At 39.7% G+C, this 19,346-nt stretch overlaps 1 protein-coding gene across 1 annotated transcript in view; it reads right to left on the bottom strand.

Annotated features, from left to right (window-relative positions):
- MYO10 (myosin X) overlaps positions 1-19,346 on the bottom strand; it is a 146,620-nt gene that overhangs the window by 102,868 nt on the left and 24,406 nt on the right. The window contains exon 2 of the mRNA XM_026040748.1: positions 14,015-14,113. Coding sequence (XP_025896533.1) covers positions 14,015-14,113 — 99 coding nt within the window. The remainder of the gene's footprint in view (positions 1-14,014; positions 14,114-19,346) is intronic.

Below are 19,346 nucleotides of genomic sequence, written 5' to 3'. Positions count from 1 at the left end.
GGTGTATTTTTTCCCATGTTGAAGATTCCTCACAAGAGTGAGCATGTTTGTTTACATACCAGATTTGGTAAGAAAGGCAAGCTCATTTCCAAATGACTGTACCAAAACATACCTCAGTAGATAAAGTCTAGAAGACGTTTTGAACCATTGCAGAGATGCGTTCATGGAGCACAGTATTCCACAAAGATGCTTCAGAGTATTCAACACTGAGGATTAACATCTCAGTAGAAGCCACTCCCCAGAAGAAGCTTCTTCCCACAGACACTGGAGCTTCAACGTTACCCAGAGGTGGTCACTTCCACTTAAAGACCACAAGAGACACCACCGCTGTTGCAAGTTCACACAAGCACCCCCACAAATGCTACTGAGAATGCTAAGTAGTGCATTGAGATGAGCAACCACAAAACATTTACTTGCAGTGGGAACAGGCTGTAAGGAATACATATTCCAGCCTATTCTAGCACCAACACTCAACAGATTGGAAACTACGCCTATAGCGCAACTTTTATCCTGGTTGGATGCTTAAAACAGCCTCAGGCTAGACCCCAACCTTAATGAAGGCAATGGGAGCCTTTGGCTAAAGCAAGCCCTAAACCAGGCCTCATACACATCATGTTCCACACAGAAACACAATGCACGTACTGCCCAGGGGCCTGTGCGTATATAGCTCCTAAACATCGTTCCTGAGGCAGCTAGGAATTTTGTTTGAAACTCACTTGGAGCCAAAAAGTCCCTCACAAATTTTAATAGGGTATATTTCTTAATATTTTCTATTCAGAAAAATGTTCACACTCCCACAATTAAGTGCTGTTTCCAACTGTTTACAGCAAGAAAAGCCACAGCACTTCTCAAGAAGAATATAAAAGTACAGAGCACAATTTTGAGTTTGGGACCTTTACACCTACTTTCAAACACAAAGCAAAATACAGGAAATACAAGCCTTTTAACACTAAATTTCCAGTCTCAGAAACAAGGGCTTGCATGAGCTCAGACACTGAAACTCAGCCTCTTACCTCTGCCATATAGTTCCAAAGACTTGCAAGCGATCTCTTAAAATGAAGTTCAGGCTTCATTTGTGCTCTAACAATACACTTGGCTTGTCTCCCAAGCCTCCTCACAAACCTGTTGTTCCATAATGAGCTTTTAAAACTATGTCTAATAGTAAATCCCATTGTTCTCTTTATGTTCTTCTCATTATCCTGGCCTCTTGCTATGCTTGCTCCTTTGAACAGAGGGAGCAAGTATTAGCTTGATTTCCTACCACACATCAAGTTTTCAGCTGAGCTTAGCAATATGCACCTCTACCATCTGATAGCATCTCTATTAATTTATTATAAATTAAATGCATGAAGCTGGAGATTTCCTTTTTTTTTTTTTTTTTCCTCCTCTCTCTCCTCGCATTGTAACTGACACATAGCACAGGCACATGCCACAACTTCTCGCAGATGCAACCGATATGAAGAATTCATATTGTGCCCAAAACTCAAGTTACCATCAAGGAAGTAAAATGAATATACCCATTTGTATTTGCATTCATATTCAGGGACCAAAGCTGAAAAAAGTTAGGAAAAAAGTCCCAAGAACACCACACTTGAAACAAAAGATATTTTTTAATCTATGATGTTAGAAATAGCACATGCTTTGTTAAATGTGAAAAGCAATTAAAACTTATGCTTGCTTAAAATACAGCTTGCTGTGAAAATGAAATAGATATTCAAATTCAATAAACAATAACTTTATTACTAAACCAGCCAGATTAAAAATTCAAATGGGGATCACCAGATCCAAAGTTGGGTGAAGGAGAGTAAGGAAAACCTGAAAGTAAGACAGAGGTGATGCTGACTGATCAGCTAAGTGACATACCTCCAGGTGACTCCATCTCAACTATCATGCCAGGACAACGTTACTGATGCTGTGCAGCACCAAAAGCTGTGCTCAGATAGAGGTTAAACCTCTTCTAGTCGGAGGACCACTATTTTTTTTCTCTCTAATACAAACACATCTTATTTTTGAAGTTTCCACATTGGAAATTGCTGCATATGATTCATAAACACATTTCTGCCTTAGTCACCAAGTGTCTCCTTGTGTCTCTGGCTGAAGGCAACAGTCAGAACCTGCCATCTATACAAACCCAAGAAAAAGTTACCATCGTAAGTGTGAAATACCTGATACTCTGTCTTTAAGACTAATGAACCCATCTCCTGCAAGACTACAGGAACAAAAGCAAACCCCTATTTAGCAACATGCCATACAGCACATATGATATTTACTTATATGAAAACATGGAGCAGTGTTGTCCACATCAATATTTTTCCTGCAGTTGTTGGCCTATTCCCAGGAAGAATGTGTGCCTTATGAACACAGTTAATATCACTGTTGGCTTCAGGAGCCCAACCCTACCTTGTTATCTAGAGTTCACCCTACCCAGCTACAACAGAGCACTGGAAGGTGCTGGTTCAAGCCTACAATGAATTTCTCTATTGACCTGGCGCTACAGTTTCCTGGCAATTGCCATTTGCCTTATGCACTGCTCAGTAGAAAAGAACATGAAGCAGATTACGATCTTTCCATCTCTACTTCACAGTAAATAAACATAAAGCAGCAGTAGCTGACATACAAGTTGACTTGCACTGAATATGTATTTTTAAGCACCCAAATCTTTGAAGAGTCAAAGTGAATCATTACAACCACTTTCAAAATAATTCACTGACTCTTAGGGCAAGTTTGAACCTATCGATACCAATCAACCTCACTTTAAATAAGCAAAACAGCCCACACAACATTTGCTTATTGAGATTAGCTGTGGGGTGTGGGTAATGGATACCTTTCGCTTATTTGCTGCAGTCGTTTGCAAAGACAAGGCTGTACAGCCTAACTAAATAGATAAAGCACTGGAGTCAGCAGAACCTGAGGTCTGCTTAACCACAGATCCATGGCATGACCCTGAAGAAGTCCACCACCTCTCAATAAATCTGTCAGCCCAGCGGCGACACTGGATCAAAGTGGGACTTCACCGCAAAACGCATGCTGTGTCTAACTTGGTCTTTGTTAAATAAATAAAACGCCCCCTCAAAACAAAACTGAAGAACTAAACAGTGTGTTTTTCTTTTTTTCTTTTTTTTCCCCTTCTATAAACAAAGCACTTTGTGCTGTACAAAAACGGAGCATTTTACCAAGTGGGAGGGAATGAGATGTAAATATTTACCCCTGTACTCCAAAGAACTGTTACTCATTCTACAGACATGTAGGCTGATAGCTGTGTAACTCAAGGAGGGGATGAGTATGCTGTGGGTGTCTTCAGAAGACATAAATAATGCACTAGTCTCCTAAAAACATGAATGAGTCTCCAGAAGTCCTGCTCTATGCTAAGAGGGCTAAACAAAAAACAGCATGAAGTTCCTGATAGACTGTAAACTAAATTAGCTTCAAACAAAATAGAGATTTGACAAAACTATGAGTGCTCAGGGCTTCATTAGAGCAGCAGCAACAGTCAAAACTAATAAGTTAGCATGCAGAATTTCATTTGCTTTTACATCTTAGAAACTCTTCCAAAAGCCATGTTTACTTTGGACTGATTTAGTAAAGCTGGAGGCATTTACTGGGGAGTAGCTATTCCTGTTTATATAACTTATGTTTTGTTACCTTTTACACCTACCAGAAATACAAAAATAATCCAAGAACTGAATGAGAAGGGTCACCTCAATGAGTAACTTCATTGCTTGACTTCTGCCTTGCTGTAAAAGGAGGTCCTGCTATTTCTTATCCTTCCCAACACATGATTCTTATGGGTGTTGCAGGAAATTCTTCTCACACCATTACTTAAGTTGACTCAGACTTCTACTAAGTTACTTGGACCAATCACATTCAGAATACTTAAAATCAAATGTCCAATAAAAACATTTGAAGTTTTCATTATCTAAAGGAATTAAGCTGATCGGATTCCCTTTAAAAAGGAAATACTGTATCTGTTGCACAAAAAACTCCCAGAGCATTAAGAGCTCAAGATTGCAATGCAAGTCCTAAAAGTGCCCAAATAAGCTAATTACACCTTCAACTATAAATATGTATTTTTTCCTCCAAGTAAAAGCTTGTCAGAAAGGAAGTATTTGTGGTTACTGTTTTCAGTTGTCACTGCTACAAAGGTGAACTTGTATTGGAAGCATAAATTCAATAACGTTTGCTTCTGGTATGTTAATCTGTTGACCATTTTTAATCAGCCACTTTATTTCATTTGTGAGCACAGGAAACATTTCTAGTAACTGCAACACAGCACCACGTGTGATAGGCTGCTTAATATTTATGCACTGTGCACAATGTGTAGGTGCACACTGTAGCTGATAACAGCATCGCACTGGACACAGGTTAGAAGTAAAATTGTAAATATTCTTTGCAAGAATAATATATTTGGATTCGATGCAAAAACGTATCATGAGGAGCAGCTTTGACAATGCAATCCCTCTAAATCTATGTGGTGTCTAAATCTTTGTCTACTTCAAGCTGCCTAATCTACCCTAGGGACACAAGGTACAGTAAACAGTTTGTTCAGCTTGGGGAGAGTCGGCTTTAAGGACTCCGTATTCAAACGGCATTGACTCGGGCACTGATGTTCAAGGACTTCTCAAACTGATTGCAGAGCTTATCAGTGCCATGAGGTGAACACCGTCAGGTCAGGGGTTTTGTTTTAGGCAGCAACGCTGTCACTTTATTCCCCAAAAAACAAGTTTTCCACTAGGCTGCTACACCTTTGTTGCAGATTTCTCCAACAGAAAAACATGTGTGCAGGATGCAGAGCACACATTAAGTCCAGGGGCTTGGGGATCTCTCTTTAATATTCTGTATAGACTTTACTGGATGCAGCTCCTGCCTGTATCACACTTCTCTGATTATGCAGAAATGCTGCTTTTCCCTCCTCCCATCTGCCAGAGGACACGTGAAAAACACTAACATATCTCAACCGTCTAGGAGACCTTGAATTGTCCTGGCCTGAACTTTCCAGCTCCTGGAGAAATCTTGCTATAATAGATACCCTATATGGTTGCTTTTAAGACCATGATGATGAAAGGGCAACACCAACAAGGTCTACACCTCAGATAATATTAAAGGCCTGCCTGAAAGCAGCATTAATAATAGGACAGATTTTGTGATTTAATCCTAATTAGAACTCCTTGCTGACGCTAGTGAAAAGCTGCACTTTCAAAGGAGCAATCAGCAGTAAAAGACATAGCCTCTATTTTTATTTTAATATAGAACTGCAGCATCTCCCCTATTGCCACTGCTTTACATTGCCTTTCTAAGTATGGTTTTCAGCAGCATACAGTTATGGTAAATTTAGAAAGCTTCAGATGAAACATTCAAGAGCAGGTTTGTATCTTATTAAAAACGTATATATTTTTTTTAAACAGTGTATTATCATTTATCATCATAGGCAAAACCTCACGGGAGGATGGAGAACAAATCAGTATCTCCCTCTTGCTCAGGCATACATTAAATCTGGTGATTCAATAATTTAACACCCCATCAGACCATTCTTTAGAGCAGACATGTTTAATTTAAGAAGAGAACAGCATTTCTTTTTCCTTCAAGAAGCGAGATTTTATCTTTTCTGGAAAAGTCATCAGTTCCACTAAGTTATAAATCACTGGGAAAAAAAAAAAAAAAATCCCATGGTGAACGTTCAGAAGACCCTCAAATATTTAGCACACAAGCCCTGCCTGCACTTGCCCTGCTCCAACTGCTGCAAGATTTCCCCTCCAAGCTCCAAGATGCTGCTATGTGTGATAGTTCAAATCCGAGCACATGCAAGGATGAAAAGGCCACTGCTTTGTGCTCTTCATTAGCTGGAGGAGGCTTACTGAGTTTTTATAAGCCTCACCAAAGTCAATGTTAACCAGGGTGCGGTACTAGGTGTTGTCTTCAAGGGTGCTAACCGGACAGCTCTAACAGCTCTCCTCCTTTTTTTCCCTTCATAAATTCCTTGTAGTTAGTTGGGTCAACTTGGATAGATAAATCTGCTTAAACCATATCTCAGTTCCATCATGTATACCAAACACCAACTTACTTGTTTAACAAACCAAAGTGGTCTGTTTGATGATAAGACATTGAAGTTTGTTACCTCATGCTGAGATATCTTTCTCATAATAAATGTTAACATTTTCAAACAAAAAGATCACTGAAATTTTCAGGAATATATACATTCTACAACTCCTGAATATGAAATAAAACTTTCAATCTTATTTGAATGTTCTTGAATTGTCTCTCAACTGTAATGGAAATAAAGACTATTTCCATTATAGATATGGTCAAAGAGGAATTTGAAGTTCTGCATTTAAAAAAAGATTGTCTTTCAAGAACAGAATATTTAGAGTATCAAACCCTAAAAGTAATCTGATGTCTAACAATATGATATCAAACTTATGGTCTGAATACAGTCTGGATTCAGTTTGCTTAAAAAATGTGCAGAAGAGAGGCACATTGTTTCTTCCTTCTTCTTTCTGCATTTCTTTGCAATACAAAGATAAGATTTATAAATACAAAGATAAGGCACACCTTGAAAACTACTCAGGTGACCACAACAGGAAGATTAAGTCAATTTTTCACCTACAGTCCTGGCACAGTGCAGTCAGTGGCAATGCAGCCTCCCTCAAATGACCTCTGCACTACCAATGCCTACTTCCCTACAAACTAATTTCAACCACCTTGTGACTCTTGTTAATTAGGATGTGGCCCGACATCACCAAAGCAATAGAGCACTTTAAGCACCTATCAGGTGGTTACAAATTTGAACTACTCACTTGTCTGGATTTGAAATAGCAAACTAAAATGATTTTTCAAAGCTCTTGTAACACTTAAATTTTTCCTAAATTACAGATTTCATGTTTTTGAATGATGACTTTTTGGTGATGTCTTTGGAGGAAAAAATATAAAGAGTGGAATAAACTGGTATTACTTACCATCAGTAATGAAACCATACACAAAGTATACATGGCACATAAAAAGCGGAGTTTTGATGTTTCTAATCCCTTTTGGATTTTGACTGCCAATTATTTAGAGACTTAACATTGACTATTAATGGCACTGATGATTTCTCTTCTTTTCACTCAGCTTTTAATGGGGGCAAAGCAGAGGCTAATGGGGGTCTTCTCAGAGAACAGATCTCAGTATCCACATCACCAAAATTGCACCAAAACAAAATGAAGCACTGCACTGTTGAAGAGCAGAACATCCTAATGTGTAGTTGGGCTTAGCCCAAATCACATGCTCCTAGAACACCAAAAAAATACTCAAGTTTGGCACCAAGTTTCCCTACAACCAAGGGAATTTAGTAGCAGCCGAACAATAGAAGTGACAAGCTTACACAGCCGAGCACTATGGGGGATTTTCTTTTTTTTTTTTTTTTTCCCTCTTTTTTTTTTTTGGCACAACACAGTCTGAATTCTTCTCCACATTTTGTGAACAGCTGAATTGTGTTCTCTTACAAAAGAAATTTATATGGCAGCCTGTGTACATCTGCTTTAATCTTAAAACAAAAGCAGTTTTGCTATCTTTAGTACAAGGATTGTAAAAACAACAACAACAAAAAAGAGGACAGATGGTTTAGATTTTCTTTGCAGAAAGCAACAGAGAAGACTGACATCTTCACTATTTACGTAGCCACAAAGGATTAGGTGGCCACAGCAGGCCAAGCAGACACAAGTACCTCCTCTTTGTCAACATCTCAGTTATTAACTGCTTTCAGTGAGGTCTTATAGAGAACATAAAACAATCCTCTGTTCAATAGAGATAAATGCTTTAGCCCATACAATTTAATTTATGTTGTTATTAAAACACTTAGCAACAGCCACACTAATGCCAAATGAATTAATTTCAGTACAGTTAAAGCAAACACTACCATTATGTTTAATAAACAAAGAATAACCCCCTTGAAAAACCAATGCTAAGGAAGTTATTTATGGTCATTGCTTGGCCCATTTGCCCCCATCATTTCTGCATTAAAAAATATTTCTGCGTTGGCTACTTCCAAGCTCCCTGATTTCTGACAAAAAAAGTGGCTATGCACTAATAGCTATAATGTTAAATATGCAAGAATAACACAGTCAGCTTGGTCTGGCAGGAAGTTCTTTCAATCCAACCTTTATTTCAAAATATTGCACTCCAGAATTAAAACTTTCCCCTGCCTGGAATTAATCAAACCAATAGTGGTTTTGGCAGAATGGCAAATAACAGGAAATAAAAAGTAAAGACAGCACACATGCAATGTATCTTAGAAGATGCATTAAAATACAGAGCAGGTTCTGAAGTAATAAATTCACAGTAGTTTGGACAAACACGCACAACTTTTCCCAATTGTCCTATCACAAAATAGAATAAATCATCAGAGAATAAATCATGAACAAAAAATATTGCCTTTGACATAAAGCAGGTAACAAGGCAAGCTGATTTAGCTCTATTATGGGGGGAAAAAAGGACTCTTAGAGGATCTGAACGTATTGGTTACTGAATGTGTCACAGTAGGGAGCGCACGGATGGTCGGGGACTCGCAGGGTAAGTATGGCATCTGAAGCATGAGGCGGCTCACAGAGCGCAACTTCTAGAGAGCATCAAAGCCAGCATCCTCCTGTTGCAGCCCTCTCCCCAGCAGCTCCTGTTACCCCTTCTCTGGGTGAGAACCCACCCACCGTGGGGTGAAGAGCCACCATCCAAAGGCACCACTGCCAACTTGGCGTCAGAAGCTGCAAGGGTGCACCGGGCTCTGGAAGGCCAACAAAATCTCATACATCCCTTAAAACCAAAAAAATCCCCACGCAACAACCTCCTTCCCAACTCAGCATCCAAACAGCTACAGCAATAAGTTTTTAGAAGTATGCAAGTAATATCATTATGAGAATTATTATAGCTAAATCAAGTATAGCTAACTGCAGAATAATATGAACTTTACAATGTTTAGACAGATGGAATTCGATTTCCTGATATAAAGCTGCTGAATCTGGAATTTACCCTGTGCCCTGAAGGCAGGGAATCTGCTGTTTGAAACGTGCATGAACTACACAATGTCAGGAGTCAACTTTATTTTTTTTAAGCACTCTTGAACTAAGCAGAATGAAAGACTTGAGAAATAAAGTCTACAGATAGGAACCGATTCCTTTAACACCAAAAACAGCCAAGATCAAAAACAAGCAATATATATTTGTGTATTTTCTTAAGAAGCGCATATACAAGGAAAAGTATAAATAACTTCTTTAAAATGATCCCTTGCAATGGCATAATTCAGAGGTAATAGATATCAAATAAAATGTCAAGAAACACTGCTTAGAAATACAGTTAATTCCTCAGACGGAGGAACTAAAGTGAGTGCAGTGCTTCTCAACAACAATTCAGACAGCCCTTTTCCAGTAGGACTTGCCTCATGAATGCCTGATCCTACAAACCTGTGCAGTCAAACACAGCATTTGCTGATCAACAGTCCTATTGACTTCACTACCTTGGCCCTCAAGTCAAATAATTTTGATGGCATTATTCGTGCCCTGAGAATAGGAAAGGAAGACTCTTGTTTAAAGGACAACTCAGAGCTGTGAACAGTAGTCAAGAGAAACCCAAAGAAGCGCAAGAAAGGACAGAAGGCAAAGGAAAATACACTTAAATGCTTATCCTTCAGTCTGCAAGTTTTGACTTTTTCAATCAACAAGAAAAACATGAATTCCACTGGAATAATCCCATAGTAATTTCAATGTAATTCCATCACTGACTCCAAAACCCGAAAGTTCAAAGCTTATGTCTAGTTCTCCTGAATGAAGTCATCGTGAGAAACTCTTCCAGCCCTCAAACCAGAATTAAAAAAAAAAGGTGAAAACCTGCTTGGAAAGCCTACTTGAGCCATGCTTAACAAGGAACATCTGCAGCCATCCCATTCTCGTGGCACATGGATGCCCCATCAGAGCCATACTAAGTTAAACACACAGGAAAAAATACTTTTGATTGCTGATCAAACCATTTGCAGGTGCCTTTTATTTGAAGCTAGGGATGCTGAGCAGCACTCTGTTTGCTGACATAACACTGTATCGTAAAGGACTTCTTTGTAAAGAAAGTTCACAGAAAGCTGTTTTAACTGACAAAGTCTTTACCGGTGATATTTGACATCTGTTTTTAAAGAACCTACAGATTTAGGATATTATAGCTCAGCTGCTTCTATTTATAACATTTGATTTAAAAGTTTCTCTCAAGTCAACTAAGCAGGTATGCAATTAAGTACTCTGAAATCTCCCTGGCAGACACTAACCAGTGCACATCAATCAGGTCAACTTCTACTTACTTCACTTTGTATGAATTTCTTCATAGCAGATTTTCCCTGTGCACACACACACCCCACATCTTACATTTATAGAAAACATCCCTTCAGATAGAATATGCTGACTACATATCTGTTGGCACTTTTAGATATATATACACACACACACACGTACAAACAAAAGAAAGAACAAAAAAAAAAAAATCAAGAGTCCTAATAAGGAGACATGGAAGATGTTCTTAGCATTAATACTATGCAAGTCCAGAAGGGTGTTCTGAGAAAAAGCTCAGAGGCTCTGAAATATTTGCAATAACTTTCTTTTGGCTTGGGCCATTTTCATTTTTGTGCAACAAGCTAGGGGCACAGTGCAGTCCTCTCTCAGGTAAGGGCAAAAGCTAGTGTGTTATCAGAAAGAAAGGTAAAGACTGTATTACCTAAAAAAGAAAGAGGAGAAAAGAGCTCTTTCCAGTCTTTACAATAGAGCCACTGATACACTACTGCAAATGTGCAAGCCAGTTATTTCAAACAAAGCACACTGTGACAGCGGGGCTTTTAGTATTTTATTTCACATTGAGTATTTTATAAGCTTACACAACTTCATTAAAAATTTATAGAATATGGCGATGAGGAAATGTCTGCTTTACTGTAAATAAAGCCCTTAAAGGAGAAATATTTTCAGCCCTAAAAACAAGGGCAACAAAAACACTCAAATGTTAAAAAAAAAATACAGTAACAGTAATGCAATCTTTTTTATTTATATATTATATATATATATATATATATATAAAAAATGAAAGATAAATATTTCACTAGCTCTACCCAATCACGGACATAGTGGTAATGGCAGAGAGCATCACTGTCATCTATGAAGAAAATTAACAGATGGACTGCTTCACTGACGAATACAGGTAACATTAAATCTATCAACCTTACTCAAAGAATAATTATATCACCATGTGATCATAAAGAAGGGATCCATTACCTGATATGTAACTTATCAGAGATTAATATTAATATCAATATCAGATTAATATCAATATTAGAGGTTAATAACAATGATAAAGTTGACTGGTAGAATTCCAGTGAACCATCAAGTCTTCAGAGGTGGGTATAACAAACTATATACTTTTCATTCTACACACATGGTACCTTATGCAGTACATAAGTAACCAACACAGCAAAGCCTAGACATCCTAAAAGCACATAGGGAAAAGTACTGAAAGAAAACTACTACTAATGGCATTAATGTCAGCTGGCTCAGTCCATTTAAATCAAAGTGTGCTCTTGAAAATACAAGACTTGAAAGAGATCATCAAATTCAGTGAATTACTAATACATCTTTAGTTGGAAAGCAGTCAACTCAGACTCATTCGTGACATAAATGCTGTGTAATAAAACATGAAAGTGTAAGATTGTTTCCAATATACTAGGTGTTTCATAGCATAGACTGGTGTGCCTATCACCTTGTTTTAAAAGAAGCAGGCCAAACTAAAAAGATTTTTTTTTCTAGTGACATTTATAGCACCAGCAAGTTCCTTTAAAAAAAAAAAAAAAAAAAAAGAGAGAGAGAATCAGGTTATATCAAGATAACGACTTGAATCCTTTTCCAAATTACCTAAAAGTCTCAGCTTGCTTTACGTATATCATGGACAGACAAAATTATAGGTAAGGTATACAAGCCGACTAGCAAGCGACTTTTCTAAATATGGATGTCAATATTAGCTCTGTGATTCTTGGCTAAAGCACAGAAGAGGTAACTTTTTTCTGATACCTGCATGTCTTGTAAATTTATGGATTAAAACTTTTATACATTTCTAGAAATCTGTTTCTTCACAGTTAGGTGTCAAAATACAAATTCATGTGAAAAATTAAAGGTAGACCCTCCTAGCTAAACAACTGGATTACTCCTATCAGGAGCCGAATAGGGCTTAGCTTTGAACCTAACATCCAGCAGTGGACATTTGTGTGTAGTGCGTGTTACTATAAAAACGTACAGGACAATCTTTCTAATCTGCAAATAGAATATACTATGATGCTTTTATGAGATACATCCTTTTCATTTTTTTTCAGCTGCAACAGAAGATAAGCTTTCAGCACTTCTACTCCACTGGTCTAAGAATTTCAATAGGACATGGTGAAAGTAAACTCCAAACATTTAGATTCCAAAATTTAAGCAACACTAAATACATAGTTTAATATTCTACGTTAAATACACCAGCACGTATGCTGCTTCTTGTTGTTTCCTGTGATGAAAACCAAGAGCTTTACACCAAGCAATAATTACTTTCAATCTACTTCTATGGTTGTCTTTCCCAGCAACCTAGGCCTCTCGGTCACCAACCTGAGACACTTGATAACTGGAAATATATTATGTTTATACAACTGGGTCTTCACTGCTTGTCTGCCATCTGCATGAGGGAAAGATGGGCAGCCGAATCCGAAACAGTCTACTACTGCCACCACTTTGGAAACTACATTGATCTCTTTCAATATGCATCTTAAGTTCACTTTTTTTTTTGTTGTTACATACTTTGTCATTAAATACCTGACCCACAACCATGCCACAGAGAGGACCTTTCTTAAAAAGTTTTCAGGGGTTAACAATCCCCTTTCTTCTTCACTCATCTCCTGTTAAGTTTAGCTCTCCAAAAGGGATATATCTGGGAGTTCCCACAATCTCTTCTTGCCACAAAGAATCCTTGAGTAAAAAGGTATAGATACTGGCCTGAGAGTTGATGGGGGGAGTTGTTGGAAGGACAGTGGATGGGACTAGGAAAGCAGCAGCAACCAGGAGGTGGTGCTCAAAAATGAAGGCCAAACTTAGGGAAAAAGAAAAAAAACATCCTCCAGAAGTCAAGGGAAGTATTCTCCAGATGTTGATAGCTGTGTCAGTTTATATCCAACTCAATCTACAACTTGAGTTTCACTTAAATTTCTTCAGCGATAGTGCAAGAAGGGAGGTCTCGGTAAACTGTGGCACAATAGAGAATACATGCATAAATAAAAACATCAAGTAAGCCAGAAAGCAGAGCATTCCCAAACTGTCAGCAATTGGCAGGGAAAGTTGTTCTTTCTTCTGGCTTAAAAAGAAGGGCAAGTTCACTGTAGTGAGGTCTAGCCTCCTTAATCAGCTAGCAAGGAGGCAGTGCCAACAATATGCTAACACAGCAGGCACACGTTGCCTTGCTTAGCCAGGGTAACTTGAGCAAGTGGAACGGAGCCACTGGGATCTATTCCCATCCTTCCAAACAGACAGAGAGGCTTGACAGCCAGAAGAAATAAAGTAAAATAAAAAGAGACAGAAGAGAGCGAGGTGAGTAGGGGTTTCCTCCTTTACAGCTCTATGGTGATAAGAGCTGATGGAGTTAGACTAAGCACATTGTCCTGAGTTCGTATCGTTGCCTCCCACTGAATCCACAGCGCTACCGTCATGCTGGAGCTTCTGCAAAGGAGGACTATGGTGAAGAGGCACAAGTCCAGCCAAACAGCCTAAGCCCAAGCGGAGCACGGCTTTCAAACGCAACAGCATCTCTCAGCTGTGTCAGACACAGGTTGAACAATTTACTAGATACACCATGAAAAGAGCTGTTAAGACCAGTGTTTTGCATTCAGGGCATGCAAAATAAATGTTTTATTCACAAACATGCATTACTCCATGTTCTTTTCATTAGAGAGAACAGTTTATTTTCCAGAGTGGCAGGAAAATAAATAAAAAAATAAAAAGGCCCATACCTGACCATAATCTGTCCTGAATACAACAACTCCTTCAGCACAGGAATGAACAGTACTTGGGTAATGCCGATCATTTTCTCGCAACCAGACCCGAGACCCCTACAATAAACACACACACAGAAATAAGTTACAAATGGCAGAATGAAAAGTTGATCAAAAAAATCCAATCATTTTTTTTCCTTGAGAAATATTTATCAGACATAAAAGGTGAAAGAAAGGCAAAATCCAAGTAAAAAAGTGAGAGAAAGAATAAAGTATTCGTTGGCTTCTGCTGAGAGAGCTTCCCCTCACCCCTTTCGACAAGCTCCTAAACGCCAGCAAGAACAGCTCGAGCCATTTCACTCGGTCACGTGCCTCATGTTAGTACATGTGAAATTACAAAGTAGTGCCTGAGTTGACAAACAGTCTGAAAGATCTTCCTCAAAGCTGTCAGGCTCGCTACCTGTTTATTTTCAACTTGTGCTTCCATCAGTGCACTTCTACCCAGTCATCTGCAGCATCTCCAGCTCACGTTTTTTCTAAATGACTTTGACCTTTATGGTGTCCTCTCCTCTCAAGGCTGCTCAGGATAACAACAACAAAAACAAAACAACACAAAATAAAAAAGAATGGCAGGAAAAGGGATAGAAATAATAATGTTTACAGTTCAGGAGGTAACTGAAATACATGTAGCCACCTATGCCTGCCTATGAAGGCAGGGAAGGCCCAGATGATTTTCATTTCCCCCAGGCTACTCATACCTCTTCAAGGTAGATCCAGCAGCCAGAAAGTACAAATGCCCAGTGCTGAGAATAAGTAGGGAGGTGGATGTGGGAGGGAGCTTCCTCTGGGAGATATCCAGAGCTGAGAGCGTGGCCACAATTGCAGTGAGACTGCCCAAGAAAGCAGCATCAAAAGCATCACCTTAATGCTCACAGAAGTCCCTCCAGTGCAGAAGTTGCCATCAGCTGCCATGAAGATACTCAGCAGCAACACCCCAATGGTCCGAGTTGCTACTCAAACTGCACTCTTATTCCCCAAAGAATGCTCAGCGGTCTCCACATCAGAATAGCAGTGTTTTACAGGTATTTACATTATAGACAAATTCTCTCCAGAGTTAAAGGGGTGATAACAGAGACTTTGGAAATACCAGTGAATTGGGGTAAGTCACTTAAGACTCAATTTGCGTAAGTAATTTTACATCCCAGCATCCAAACACTGCCCTTGCATTAATTTCTACATATAGAAACTAGATTTTCAACCTTCCTAAAAGTTGAAAGAAGTGGGTTCCTAATGGACAATCAGAATCACTCCATCACAGGGTTCACTATGTCAACAAGAGGATATTCTTATTCACATTATTCTTATTTCTATGGTGGGAAACTAGCAGCATAGAGAAGGAAACTAACGGTATCACAGAGAAGACACTTTCACCATTGCATTTCTCTGAATGGCCACAGTTCAACTGCATATAGAGGATCACATAAGGGCATCCTCCACCATTTCCCCTGTCCACCTTCTGGCAAAGCGCACTGCATTTTAAATGCTGTAGGTGCCTACGGAGCTGTACTCCATTTTGCCTTTGAAACTTCAGGCCGGGTGGCTTCCAGGTTTATAGGAAAGGGATGGCAGTTCAGACACAGGATACAGAGACTTAGAGCACTGGGTCGGTGCAGAACAGGAAAGAGCACATGGTGCTGAGCAGGGCAGAGGGGAGCAGCAAGCTAGCAATCAAGGCAGACAAGAAGGGGCAGGAGGACTGAAAACACAGCACGCAGAGGGCTCCAGAAAAACACGCAAAAGGATTTTAAAAACCCTTAACCGGTGATAACAGCGAAAGGATTTCCACCAAGAGTATCAGATCTGAGTCTGGCAGTCCAAACACCCTGATGCCCAGGATACCTGTTTTGTTTTTAACATTTTCAGGCGGTACTGGTACTCTCACAGTGACTCATTCCAGGGCGCTTTTCGCTGTGTTTTCAAGAGGGAGAAAGGCTGAAGTGAAACCAGACATGCTCCAACAGATACAGAAGTTCTCATCCACGCAGTGTTTCAGAGCTACCAGATGTTTGCCTCCACAGCAAGCCATTTATCTTAGATTTTCCCCAGCACGTTTCAGTTAAAGCCAATGAACGAAACAAAACAAAAAAAAAAAAAAAAAACCCAAAAACAAACAAACAAAAAAAAACACACAAGCTTTCCCTCCTCTGAGCGATGACAACTGTAAGGATGCCAGCCTCGGTGCTGAGCAGCATTCACCACCACTACAAGTGCGGAGACAAGGGCTTTTTCATGTTAGCTACTGAGCGGCACAGCTGTCGCCAGCAGTGAGCAGGGCCGGAAAAGCTGCTCCTCCTCCATCCCCCTCAGGCCTGCAGGCCCCCACATGCCCTCCTGCACCAGCATTCGTCCCGCCGGCCACCAATGCAGTGCGGGAGGTGACACGTGCAGCTGTCTAGGGAGCCCAGCCACCACCGTGCCAGACGATGTTGCCATCTCTGTCATGCACGTGAGCTCACTCGAGTCTGCCGGGGTTGGAAGAGGATGGGGAGAAGGGTGAAAAACCCACTGCTCCTCCCCACACAGCCATGCTCCCCAACAGGGAACATAGCAGATGCCTCCTTACTGCTACTGCCCAAACTGTCTCCTGCAGCAAAACTCACTCCCGAAGCCTTTGAGAAACTTTGAGAAACTTCAACTTTGAGAAACTCCTTTACAAAGAGCAACTTGCCATGAAAAAACATGCCTGCCAAAATGCTACACATGCAAGTGGTGCAAAATAAACCACATAAGTGTGCACGCTGTGCAAGAGAGATCACTTATCTACCACTTCTGGTAGATAGCACTTTTGGTAGATGGCACTTTTGACCATGTAAAATACTCAGAGCAGTTAGAACAAAGCCGTTTCCTTATTCTTTTGTATCCTTTGCCATATTATTAAGCCTCTACAAACACTTGTAGAGGCATTATGAGACATAATACTCCTAAATTAGCATAAGAAACTTAACCAAAAAAAAAAAGAATATTGAGCACTGAGCCTAGGAAACAACCCCATTCAATCTGACAATCATTGTTTGAATATTTTGCTATTAATGGAGCTATTCTGGCATGAAGCTGAAGTAACACAACATTGTTCAGATTACAGCAAACTTCAACTAACTGTTCCCACAGGAGCGAGGCGTAACAAAGCTCCCCTTGCCCAGCTTTTCCTCCCTGCTCCCTAAATAACTGGTTTTGTTCGCAGAGCACAACAGCTTTAATGAAAGTGATTGACGTTGCCAAGTTCTGGAAACCTGACAACTAAATAAATACGTGCTTCCACCCCTTTACAGTCAGCACAAGCACAGAGGAGAATTTGGTCCCGAATTTCCTACTTCCTGGAGACACGCGTTAGCCAGTCTATTGCTGGGCAAGAATCATCTGTACTACTCAGTCCCCACATTGTCCTTTAAGGATTTGATCCATCTAAATACATGAAATAAGTACCAAAAAAAACTATTTGCCAACATGAGAAGTTTACTTAGAGTGCTTCAGCATAACCGAACTCCTGTCGCTCAGCTAGCTTGTGATTTGCCAAAATCTCCTGCCTCAAGTGACAAGAAGTTTATGCTTTCAAGGGCAATGAGAAAGCTTATAAACATTAAGCCACAACAATATTTGCCAAAACCTCAGCATTCAAAATAGCTTCTAATAAGAAGAATGTTTTCCATTTTGAAAATTAAATAATTCATTTGACTCTTTCTGACAACGAAGGGAAAAAAAAAGAAAATAGCCTGCACAGAAGCATTCACTTGGTTGGGGTAGTCCTAAAATAAGCTTTTAAAAGTGCATATGAAATGCCTTGATTTAAACAAACGTACATTGTTAGGGGTCAATAGCTACTATTCAGAGAATTGCTGGAGCAATGCAGTTCACAGAGCCGGAGGCATTTGAAATGCAAATACACAGTGTTCTCTGGCAAGGTACTTCCACAGTACAGTATCTCTCCACTGTAAGACCTTCCACAAGGGGCAAAGGGGAGAGTCTTCCTATGGGATGCAAGGCAGGCTCCACAAGTAAAAACTGTGCTGTGTGTCTATCTAACCATGCCAATATTCTGCTATCTCTCAGCCATATAGGTTATCCACAAGTCAGTTTTGAGAACAAAATCCTCACTAATAATTAGTTTATGGAGATTTAAGATACATACTTAGATCAAGTCTCTGGATCTACAAAGGGCACAAGTGAGATGACTTCGAGGGTAGGTTTATTTTGTAGTTCTCCAGCAAGTACAAGGAATTGTGTTTTGAAACTGCCTACCATCTCTGGCAGTTCATTTTAGAAGGATGTTAACACCTCTAAAGAGGGTCTGTATTTTTAGTTATGCTCCACTAATGAAAATTAAGTTATAAAACGCAAAAGTTCATTGACCCACTAAGGAAAGTTAAGTTATAAAATGCAAAAGTTCATTTATATAAGATTGTGAGGTGTCCTTTTTGAGTACACAGAGCCTTCAAGTTGCCTGGAACAGGTAAAGGTGACATTTAGTTAAGTCAAGCTAGCTAAACCCTGGCTAGTTGAACTAAACCTGCATTTATCACAAGGGGAACTACAAGAAGAAAGCAGATTTCTAGACAAAACCATGACTTTGCAAATTTGATGTTAATGAATACTTTTACTTCTTTAAAAACTGACTTCCTTACAACTGAAGACTATCTAGTGTAGGTCCCAACCTTCTGGTAAGGTGCAAGCCATGCTAGACCAGCTTGCCAGTCTGTGGTCAGCTTCTGTGAAGCTCACCAGAAGCCAGATTTCATTTTTCAAAGTCAGACTTGTTCTTCCATCCATAAGCCCAAAGGAGAGAGGGGGAAGCAAAGAGGGAGAGAAAAAAAAAAAGTAATAGGAGACACATGGCCCTTGCATTATGTTGTAATTCACAGTGTTTTGCCGGATCTAGATCCCCTTGATAGCGATACTGATTTTTCCCCCACTTAGGTTTCCTGTGCTTATCATGAAGACATTTCCACACAAGATGGATTTCAACAGTGACTGAAATACTAAGTACAAAAGCCTATGTACACAACCACTGTACTACCAAGGAAAGGGAAATAAGTCAGTATTCCAGAGATCACTAAGATAATGTTCCCACTAAGCTCTCCAGCTGTTCTGCCCCCATCAGAAATTCTTCAGCTTTATTCCAGGGGAGGTAGATACAGATGGAGGAGTTGCAAAAAAAGGAGCAATCCAATCCAGAGTCTCTGCAGCCTGTGAGAGACAGCACAACTTCGGAGGTACCTACCTTCTTAATCTGAATCCAAGCATCTGAAACTCAGTTTCACGAAGGGACTACCTGCTCATATCTAGGCACACAAAA

Source organism: Nothoprocta perdicaria, unplaced genomic scaffold (assembly GCF_003342845.1).
Source record: "Nothoprocta perdicaria isolate Ctin4 unplaced genomic scaffold, notPer1 scaffold_264, whole genome shotgun sequence".
NCBI lineage: Eukaryota > Metazoa > Chordata > Aves > Tinamiformes > Tinamidae > Nothoprocta > Nothoprocta perdicaria.
This window is presented reverse-complemented; position numbering and strand designations above follow the sequence as displayed.